The 11,042-nt window shown below is 53.2% G+C and overlaps 1 protein-coding gene across 1 annotated transcript; it reads left to right on the top strand.

The window, feature by feature from the left end:
* Positions 1-5,643: 5,643 nt before the first annotated feature.
* Positions 5,644-9,843, top strand: TFF1 (trefoil factor 1). The gene is made up of 3 exons (XM_003280668.3): positions 5,644-5,762; positions 8,725-8,877; positions 9,630-9,843. Exons 1-3 carry the CDS (start codon positions 5,678-5,680, stop codon positions 9,644-9,646), a joined length of 255 nt encoding a protein of 84 aa, XP_003280716.2. The 5' UTR covers positions 5,644-5,677; the 3' UTR covers positions 9,647-9,843.
* The last annotated feature ends 1,199 nt before the right edge of the window (positions 9,844-11,042 follow it).

The following is an 11,042-nucleotide window of genomic DNA, read 5'->3' as shown; positions in this document are numbered from 1 at the left end:
GAGTTCCTGCGGTGACGAAGACAGCCCGATCCTCCCTTGGACTCCTGGGTAGGAACCTGCACATGAGCAAACACCTTTGCGTTCCGGCACCAGCACAGGCCCGAAAGACGCACCCTTCCGTCTGATTCCAGCACACCCTTCCATCTGATTCCAGCACAACCTTCCATCTGATTCCAGCACAACCTTCCATCTGATTCCAGCACAACCTTCCATCTGATTCCAGCACACCCTTCCATCTGATTCCAGCACAACCTTCCATCTGATTCCAGCACAACCTTCCATCTGATTCCAGCACAACCTTCAAGCTGCTTTTTGTTTTTTGTTTTTTTGAGATAGAGTCTCGCTCTGTTGCCCAGGCTGGAGTGCAGTGGCGAAATCTCTGCTCACTGCAGCCTCCGCCTCCCTGGTTCAAGCGATTCTCCTGGCTCAGCTTCCCCAGTAGCTGGGACCACAGGCACCCGCCACCACGCCCGACTAATTTTTGTATTTTTAGTAGAGACAGGGTTTCACCATGTTGGCCAGGCTGCTCTCAAACTCCTGACCTCAAATGATGTGCCTGCTTCAGCCTCCCACAGTGCTGGGATTACAGGCATGGGCCACCACGCCCAGCCTCACGCTCCTTTCTGATCTTCACTAAGAACAAAAGAAGCAGCAACTTGCAAGGGCGGCCTTTCCCACTGGTCCATTTGGTTTTCTCTCCAGGGGTCTTGCAAAATTCCTGAGGAGACAAGCGGTTATGTGACCTCACGTGCAAAGCCACCAACAGCCACTCAGAAAAGACGCACCGGCCCAGAACTGCAGAAGTGCGGTCACTGCACGTTTTTCTCTCTAGGGACCAGAACCAAACCCACGCTTTCTACTTCCAAGACTTATTTCCACATGCGGGGAGGTTAATCTAGGAATGACTCATTTCAGGCCTATTTTCATGATTTCTTTGTAGCATTTGGTGCTTGACGTATTATTGTCCTTTGATTCCAAATAATATGTTTTCTTCCCTCATTGTCTGGTGTGTCTGAGTGGACGGGTCATGTGAATCAAAATCATCCACTGAATTCCAGAGGCTCCATTACTGCCATCTCTCCTGTGTGCATTGCAGACTTGGCATTCTTCTGTCGGAACAGGGTGCTCAGCAGATCAGCATCAGCTCATGTCATACACAAAACTCAAAAGTAGAGCAAGGCCAGGCAAAGTAGTGGGTGTGAGCGGTGGCCGGAGGGAGTGAGCCCTGTACAGAGGGAGTTAGCAGTGGCCGGAGGGTGTGAGACCTGGACAGAGGGTCTCAGTGGTGGCCACAGTGTGTGAGCAGTGGCTGGAGAGTGTGAGCGGTGGCCAGAGGGAGTGCACGGTGGCCAGAGAGCGTAAGCAGTGACTGGATGGTATGAGTGGTGGCTGGACGGTGTGAGCCATGGCCGGAGGTTTTGAGTGGCACCCGAAGGGTGTGGCCGGAGGGAGTGAGACCTGGATGGAGGGTCTGAGTGGTGGCCATAGTGTGTGAGTGGTGGCTGGAGGGTGTGAGACCTGGACGGAGGGTCTCAGTGGTGGCAGTAGTGTGTGAGCAGTGGCCAGAGAGTGTGAGCGGTGGCCAGAGGGAGTGCACGGTAGAGAGCGTAAGCAGTGACTGGATGGTATGAGTGGTGGCTGGACGGTGTGAGCCATGGCCGGAGGTTTTGAGTGGCACCCGAAGGGTGTGGCCGGAGGGAGTGAGCTCTGGTTGGAAGGAGTGGGCAGTGGCAGGAGGGTGTGGGCAATGGCCAGATGGTGTGAGGGGTGGCCAGAGGGAGTAAGCAGTGGCTTGAGGGAGTGAGCGGTGGCCAAAGGGTGTTAGTGGTGGCCAGAGGGTGTGAGCGGTGGCTGGAGGGTGTGGGTGGTGACTGGAGGGAATGAGCAGTGGCTGAGAGGGGGACATGGCCTGTCCCAGGTGATCCCAGGAGGGATCCTGGAGGAGAGCCCCGGATCCACTTCCTCCCAAACTCCTCCCTCCTGCCGGGGCCACCTACAGAACCCCCTCCTGCCTTGGCACAGGTCGGGGGCAGTAGGCAGGTGGGGAGCATCAGGAGGAGACTGACTCCCCAACTGCGCGTCCCCCTTGTGGGGAATCTGGGCGGCTGCGGGGCCCCCCACTGAAAATGAGGGGCTCTTGCCAGACCGCAGGGAGATCGGCTGGGCGCAGGAAACAAGCAATGCCTGCACAGCCACAGACGCCCCCACAGCCATAGATGCCTGCGGGAGAGGGTCTGAGGTGAGGAGTCTTCAGATGCCCTGTGGCCCAGCCACTGCGTCTTTCAGATAAGAAAACTAAGCCCCAGAGCTGTGAAAATGCTGGCACAGGGTCCCCCACTGATGATGGACTGGCGCTCACCTCTGCATTCTCTCCCTGGCCACACTGGAATTGTCTTCAACAGGTTTTTATGGATAAGGTTATGTACGGTGTGGTCTTGGGTTCTGTCCACTCTCACAGGGATAAAGCTCTTGTCCCGAGAAACGGAGTCCCGGGGGCAGCTCCAGCCGCTCCAGCCCTAACGTGGGAGGCCAAAGTCCGGAACTTGGTAGTTATCTCACAGCTCTCCCAAGGAGACAGGACCTGGGCTTTCCAAGAAAGCAATTGCAAACATGTACAGAAAATGCTAGAACAACACCCGTGAATCTAGGCTGCCCCCCATTAATGGATGCTAACCTTTTTACCTTATTTCCCTCAGATTTTCTTCGACACAAGAAAATATTGTGGAGACATCGAAGGCCCCTTTGTACCCTACCCCGCAGCCTTTTCCTGCTTCCTCCTTCCTAGACAGACCCATCGTGCTGAAGTCAGTGACTCCTTCCTGTCTGCACTGTCATCATTTTGTTCATCTGGATGCAGTTCCAAGAGTATATCACATTGTTTCATATAGTTTGGAAATCTACATTATAAATGATATCCTACTTTACAAACCATTTTAACTGATTTTTTCACTTCGCCAATATTTCTCATTATTTATTCATTTTCATCTTCTGAAAGATACTCAAATACATACATATATAATATATGTAAAGTATAACACATGTATGCAATTAGTTCTCTGTATTCATGGGTTCTACATTCATGGATTCAAGTAATGTCAGATCAAAACTGTTTTAAAATCCAGCTGGGCGCAGTGGCTCACACTTGTAATCCCAGCATTTTGGGAGGCTGAGGCGGGCGCATCACCTGAGGTCAGGAGTTCGAGACCAGCCTGGCCAACATGGTGAAGCCCCCGTCTCTACTAAAAACACAAAAATTAGCTGGGTGTGGTGGCACACGCCTGTAATCCCAGCTACTTGGGAGGCTGAGGCAGGAGAATCACTTAAACCTGGGAGGTGGAGGTTGCAGTGAGCTGAGATCGCGCCACTGCACTCCAGCCTGGATGACAGAGCAAGACTCCGTCTCAAAAAAAAAAAAGTATTTTAAAATCTTACTTACAACATTTTAAAGATCAAAACTTGGGTGTGCCACAAGTCAAGTACTATGCAGAATCTGCAGAATGAAGGAGGTATAGGTATTGCATCAGGTATTATAAGTAACCTAGAGATGGTTAAAGTGTATGAGAGGATGCACGTGGCTTCTGCGCACTATGTCATTTTATACCAGGGACTTGAGCATTTGTGGATTTTGGCATCCCTGGGGGGTCCTGAAACCAGTCCCCCAGGGGTACTAAGGGATGACTTCACTGTATTTTAAGTTCATTTTCCCTTTCCCTGGTTAATGAATATTTATTTCGCTTTTTTTCCCCTCCTTTCCTTCCTTCCTTCTTTCCCTGTTTCCAGCTGTTACAAACAATGCTAAAAAGAATATCTTTGCCTGTGTTTTCTTCTTCCCAAGTATGAACATGTTTCTGGGATTAAGCGACCAGGCCTGGAACCAGCAGAATTTGCTGAGCTGTAAAATCTGTGTGGCTTAAACCTCACCAATCACTGCCCACCTTTTCTCCAAATGATTGTGCAATTTACATCCCATTTCCAAGAGCCCCCATTTTGATCCGAGAAATTAGAGCAGGGAAAACCCCTGTCACCATGAGCACCACCCTGGGCCTGGTGCCCCAGTCCTGTTTTCAATAAACTTAAGCCAACCACAGAGGACACCAGGCCTTGGCCCCTTCCTGGGTCCTGCGGTCAGGCCCCTCCTGGAGACCCCGGCCCAGGAGTGGAGACCCCAGCCCGGGAGTAGAGACCCCAGCTCAGGAGTGGCAGCCCTGGAGGAGGGGCTGGGTCCTGGGATGGAGCGAAGGGGAACATGGCCGCTCCCATTCTGGCCTGGACTCCCCTCCCAGAGGGGCTGCAGAAATGTACTGACTAGGTCACCCAAGAAACAAAGTACTTTTGTTAGGCTAGCATGCATTTTCCTCAGGGCCTAATTTCTTGCTGAAGAAGAAAAGATTTCTCCTGTTGTCCATTTCTTCCTGCAGCTCTTCAACAGCTGTTTCTCGAATGCCAATCAAAGCCACTGTTCTAGGGTCTGGGGCCACCTCAAGGCACTAGGAGATGAGGACCCCTGCTCCCATGTGCCCTCCCGTCTACTGCAGGGAGGAGTGCAATGAATAAACAACCAACATAATGTGTCAGTCACTTGTTTTATCCACCAGGAGGTAATAAAAGCTATGAAAGAGAAAGCCCCAAGCAGGGGAGGGGAGTGAGGCATGGTACAGGAGAGCAGGACGCTGTCCTCTAAAATACAGGAGTACAGGGGACTAACTGGGAAGGCGTGGGAGGGGGAGGGAGGGAGCCCCGTAGACACGGGGGAGTGAACCACATTCACTTTGTTAGTTTTTGATGGCAGCTCGTATATACTATTTTTTTCTACCCCCTGCCCCCAGCCCCTTCCAGAAGGAGACTTAATCTGTCGCTCAGGCTGGAATGCAGTGGCGTGATCTCGACTCATTGCAACCTCCGCCTCCCAGGTTCAAGTGATTCTCCTGATTTAACCTCCAGAGTAGCTAGGATTACAGGCATCCGCCACCATGCCTGGCTAATTTTTGTATTTTTTTTTTGTAGAGATGGGATTTCGCCATGTTGGCCAGGCTGGTCTCGAACTCCTGACTTTAAGTGATCCACCCCCCCTTGGCCTCCCAAAGTGTTGAGATTACAAGCGTAAGCCACTGCGCCAGGCCTACAATTTCATTATTAAAACAATTCCACTGTAAAAGGGAAAAGAACAGAAAAAGAATTAGCTTAGGCCTAGACGGAATGGGCTTCATGAGCTCCTTCCCTTCCCCCTGCAAGGTCACAGTGGCCACCCCGTGAGCCACTGTTGTCACAGCCAAGCCTTTTTCTGGCCATCTCTCACTATGAATCACTTCTGCAGTGAGTACAGTATTTACCCTGGCGGGAGGGCCTCTCAGATATGAGTAGGACCCGGATTAAGGTCAGGTTGGAGGAAACTCCCACGGGATAAGAGGCACTTTCTGAATCTCAGATCCCTCAGCCAAGATGACCTCACCACATGTCATCTCTCTCTATCAGCAAATCCTTCCATGTGGCTTGACCATGTCTAGGAAACACCTTTGATAAAAATCAGTGGAGATTAATGTCTTGGAGGATCCACGGGCCTCCTTAGGCTAATGTTATCTAACGCTCTTTAAGCAAACAGAGCCTGCCCTATAAAATGCGGGGCTCCGGCGGCCTCTCATCCCTGACTCGGGGTCGCCTTTGGAGCAGAGAGGAGGCAATGGCCGCTATGGAGAACAAGGTGATCTGCGCCCTGGTCCTGGTGTCCATGCTGGCCCTCGGCACCCTGGCCGAGGCCCAGACAGGTAAGGCGTGCTTCTTCCTGCTGTGTGGGGCCACAGCCAGCACGGGCAGCCTCCGCCAGGAGCCACTGTTTTACATACATATTTTTGAGCACCTATTTTATGCCAGGTGCTGTTCTAGGCCCTTAAAAGTATATCCAATTTACAGGATCGGCAAAAGCAGATGGAGAGTAACGCAGGGTGGCAGGGCCCCGAGAGACCTTCGAGAAGTGCGACGAGGAGGGGGCTGCCCTCAGTCGGGGCTGTTTTCCCCTGTTGGGAAGACGATACAATCCTCTCAAGTGTCATGTTTCAAAGAGGAAGTGTCAGTGTGGGCTCTCAGAATAGTGCTTCCGAGCGTTCGTGCCAACATCTCCCCCAGGGGCAGACCCTCCCAAGGCCCATCCAGATAGGCCCAAATGCCCATCCCAGTGGTGGCCAACTGGGAGACCCTCTCCCACAGATTCCTGGGCTCCCCTGGGATCCACGCTCTGGGAGTCAAAGCCACCTCTCTCATGAGTGCGTGGCTGGTACCCCCTATTCCCTGGTGTCGTCAAGTGGATCGGTTGCCTGGGTCCTTCTAGGGAGGGGAGGAGGAGGCCACTCTTGCTTCCTTGGGAAGTGTTTGCATCTCAACTCCTTTACCTGCAGAATGGATCAACAGTCTGCCCTAGGGCTGTCAGGAAATGCTGTGTGGCAGCATCTGCAACTTGCACTTTGCCAGCTGCAGAAGCTGAATAACTTATTTGCTGTTGTTAGGTACAGTTTCATGGTGGGGGCAGGAGAAAGGGCTTTCCACGTATCCAAAGCAAGGGTTTCCAGAGAGGCCTGAAGAGGGAGCGCCCAGTGGTGGTGTCCGTGCCCCCACCACCCTCCAGCCACCTCTTGATCGCTGCTGTGGGGTACGGGGACTGAGGGGTGGGCTTGGGCAGCATAGAAGAGGAGCTGGCATCGGGCTGCAGTGGGAAGACCCCCAAGCCCATGGCAGGGAGCTGGGGAGCTTTGGAACCCAAGAGAGGAAGTGGCCTCGGTGTACAGAACGAATTGGGTGGGTCCCCATGCTGGCCACCCCCAGGGCCATCTGCCTCCGCCCTTGCCCCCACCCCAGCCCCCAGCTCTGCCCCCTGTGCTGTGGGATCACAGAGGCCGTGGCAAGCTCCCCTCCCCACCCCACATGCCCTCTGGCTCAAGGCTCAGAGCGTCTTTGTGGGTCACTCAGGTCCATGATCCTGTTACAACAGAAATCTAGAAAATTGTGATTACAGTTTAGTGCATTCACGTGTGGAAACCATTTCCATTTATTTCCATCATGCTACAAAGTGGGTGGGCAAGACAGAGTCTGCCGGGGGCAGACCGCCGGGGCTGGAAATCTCCCTTCCTGCGGAGGAAACCCTCCCGACCCCCAGGATGATGATCCTCCCTCACCAGGGGGCCTCTCTTGACCCCCACAGTGCCCTGGGGGTGGGCAATGATCACCTTCACTTCATGATGGATCCAGACCCCAGGAGGGCAAGGTTCCCATGGAAGCTGCTGGGCAGCGGGAGGTGAACACGGATCCTTCCCAGCAAGGCAGGAACACTTTCTCCAAAGAGAGCTCAAGACAGTCCCCGATAGCAAAGCAGACAAGAGAACAGCCCCTCTTGGCCTCCCCTGGGGCGCCCTCACCTGAGCCAGCGTGGCCAGACTGAGCTCCTCCCCTCCTATGCACCAAGACAGGAACAGGGACGGGGGGGGGGGGGGGGGGCGTGCTCTGGGCTCCTCTTTCACCCCCTGCTGCAGGCTGTCAACCACCAGATCTCAATAGGTTGCTTTCTGAGACCTTTGATTCCACGGAGCTCAGAGCCTGAAGCTCTTGTGTTAGAACCTCTTGCATAAGATCCTGCGGTGGCCCCCAGCCAGCCCCGTCTGTCCACTGTCTTCCTCCTCTAGAGCCCTTTCCTCTCTGCCCTGCTTCAAGCTGTTTCACAGCTTGTACCCTCTGTCGGCTCCTCCTAGACCACCCCACCCCGTCCTCTCACCTTACCTGCAATGGGCCTCCACCTCCTGAACACACCTGGGTCTCCGGAACGGCCTTTGCCCATGCGGCTCCATCTTCACCTGGTGAACCTCCTCCTGCAAGGAGCCCCCCTGCTTTGTTCAGCCTGCTTGTCATTGGCCCCTCCTGGGAGTGCCCTGCCCCCATGGTCACCCTGGGCACCCTGGGACAATGGCCTTGCGTTGTCTCGCACATGCTGTTGCCTTTCTCCTCCATCAGATCCTTAGACTCTTTTTTTTTTTTTTTTTTTTTGAGACGGAGTCTTGCTCTGTCACTCAGGCTGGAGGGCAATGGTGCGATCTTGGCTCATTGCAACCTCTGCCTCCTGGGTTCAAGTGATTCTCCTGCCTCAGCCTCCCAAGTAGCTGGGATTACATACGTGTGCCACGACGCCCGCCTAATGTTTTGTGTTTTTAGTAGAGATGGGGCTTCACCATGTTGGTCAGGCTGGTCTTGAACTCCTGACCTCAAGTGATCCATCTCCTTCAGCCTCCCAAAGTGCTGGGATTACAGGCTTGAGCCTGGGCCCAGATATTTAGACTCTTAATCATGACTTCTCTGGTTTTAATTTCTGGGTCCCTCTCACCTGGCACAGTGCCCAGCTTTTGCTGTGCTAGCTCCCGCTTCTCATGCGCACAAATGGTGCTCAGTAAATATCTACGTATTGAGTAAAATTTAATAATCATTTGTTGAAATTAAAAAGTGAATAAATAAGTTACCTAGAAAGACGCAAAGTCCACAAACCCGGGGCACCTTGCATTTTCCCTGAGCGTAATGTTTGCACATCAGGATGTGAGGACAACATCTCCCTCTCATGTCCTGAGGGTTTTATATCTGCCTCACCGGACGCTTGCTGATGTCATTGGAGAAGGAAGCTGGATGGGTGTGTGCATGATAACATCGAGGAATTCAGCCCACAACTTACTTTGCTTCTTACCTGTGCACTTTCAGAGACGTGTACAGTGGCCCCCCGTGAAAGACAGAATTGTGGTTTTCCCGGTGTCACGCCCTCCCAGTGTGCAAGTAAGGGCTGCTGTTTCGACAACACCGTTCGTGGGGTCCCCTGGTGCTTCCATCCTAAGACCATCGACGTCCCTCCAGAAGGTACGGCCTTTTTATACCGTGGGTTCTGAAGATTTAGAATTAGTTAGAAAAGTTACTTAAGACTACAGAGGCTCTGATCAGCATCACCAGCTATGCCTTTACCCGGCGTCACGGCCGCAGGTGGTGGTGCAATGGGGTAGCCTGAGTCAGGCTGCATTCAGGTCTGGGAATAGAAAGACAGGGCTAAGGGGCTTGGGAAGAAACCCGATTTTCCCCCGGCTTCTCTTCACATCTTTAACCAAAAGCCTTGAAGAGCCACCGCTGGTAACGCTTTCTAGCTTGCCTAGGATAGAGGGGGAAGGCATGACAAAATCTGAAGACCGTTCATGTATTCTTTTTTTTTTTTTTTTTGAGATGGAGTCTTGCTCTGTTGCCCCTGAGCTGGAGTGCAATGGCGCAATCTTGGCTCACTGCAATCTCTGCCTCCTGAGTTCAACCTCAGCTTCCTAGTAGCTGAGATTACAGGCGTGTGCCACTATGCCCAGCTAAATTTTTTTGTATTTTTAGTAGAGACAAGGTTTCACCATGTTGGCCAGGCCGGTCTTGAACTCTTGACCTCAGGTGATCTGCCCGCCTCAGCCTCCTAGAGAGCTGGGATTACAGGCGTGAGCCACCATGCCAGGCTGACAGTTCATGTTTTCTAAAGAATGTGCCTGTTGATGCTTTAAAGTAAAAACTCTGTAATTGTTTAAATGTGAAAGAAAATATCCTCACTAAAGCATCTCTTCCTCCCTCCCCCTTCACCCCTGTAGAGGAGTGTGAATTTTAGACACTTCTGCTGGGATCTGCCTGCATCCTGACCCGGTGCTGTCCCCAGCACGGTGGTTAGTCCCAGAGCTCGGCTGCCACCTCCACCGGACACCTCAGACACACTTCTGCAGCTGTGCCTCGGCTCACAACACAGATTGACTGCTCTGACTTTGACTACTCAAAATTGGCCTAAAAATTAAAAGAGATCGATGTTAATCTGTGCTGTTCATTCTTTTAAAGAATATGAATGATTTTCCTTTCTTTGAAAGTAAAGCACAGCGTTTCATCCTGGGCTCTCACAGAGGTTCTGCATCTTCTGGGCTTCCTGAGCTGGGATACAAGTGGGCAGCTGAGGGCAGAAAGCGGGGACGGTGGGGTGTGCAGCAGGTCGGTGGGGTGTGCAGCAGGATGGTGGGGTGTGCAGCAGGTCGGTGGGGTGTGCAGCAGGTCGGTGGGGTGTGCAGTAGGACGGTGGGGTGTGCAGAAGGACGGTGGGGTGTGTAGTGGGACGGTGGGGTGTGTAGTGGGACGGTGGGGTGTGTAGTGGGATGGTGGGGTGTGTAGTGGGACGGTGGGGTGTGTAGTGGGACGGTGGGGTGTGTAGTGGGACGGTGGGGTGTGTAGCGGGACGGTGGGGTGTGTAGTGGGACGGTGGGGTGTGTAGTAGGATGGTGGGGTGTGTAGTGGGATGGTGGGGTGGGCAGTAGGATGGTGGGGTGTGTAGTGGGATGGTGGGGTGTATAGTGGGATGGTGGGGTGTGTAGTGGGATGGTGGGGTGTATAGTGGGATGGTGGGGTGTGTAGTAGGATGGTGGGGTGTGTAGCAGGACAGTGGGGTGGGCAGCAGGACGCAAGTCCAAGCCGCACTCTTGTCCAGGCATGAAAATGAACACCGACTCCCCTGGCATTTCTTAACTACTCACCGTAGATGCCCCAGCGACGAAGTGCTACAAGTTACCTTTCCGTTTATTTGCTTTCCCAAATAGAAATTGGCGTAGGAGATGAAACCTGTAGCAGAATGTCTGAAAGCATGTGTAATAAAAATTGCGGAGGGTGGCATGGACTGACCCCTCCAGAAAAACCCCTCCCCAACCTGAGATCTGAACGAACTAGAAAATAGAACAGCAGGGGAGGGATACAGAAGCCAAAATGTCACTTTATTCCCACTGGCCCCTCTGTAGCTTGGCGAGGATTGGGAGAGGGTGTCCCCCCGACCTAGTCGTCCTTGCTCCAGGGACCTCAGCTCAGCAAGCCCCAAGCCAACTGCACCCTGGGTTCCTCCTCCTCCCACCTGTCCCTCCATCTGGTGCTCTTGTGCTGGGCACACGTTGCACAGTTATACTGGAGAGGGGGTCCCGGCAGCTCTGGAAAGCTCCTGCTCTCTGCAGCCAGACGGTTCCAGGGAGGAAGAGGGA

Source organism: Nomascus leucogenys, chromosome 25 (genome assembly GCF_006542625.1).
Source record: "Nomascus leucogenys isolate Asia chromosome 25, Asia_NLE_v1, whole genome shotgun sequence".
NCBI lineage: Eukaryota > Metazoa > Chordata > Mammalia > Primates > Hylobatidae > Nomascus > Nomascus leucogenys.
This window is presented reverse-complemented; position numbering and strand designations above follow the sequence as displayed.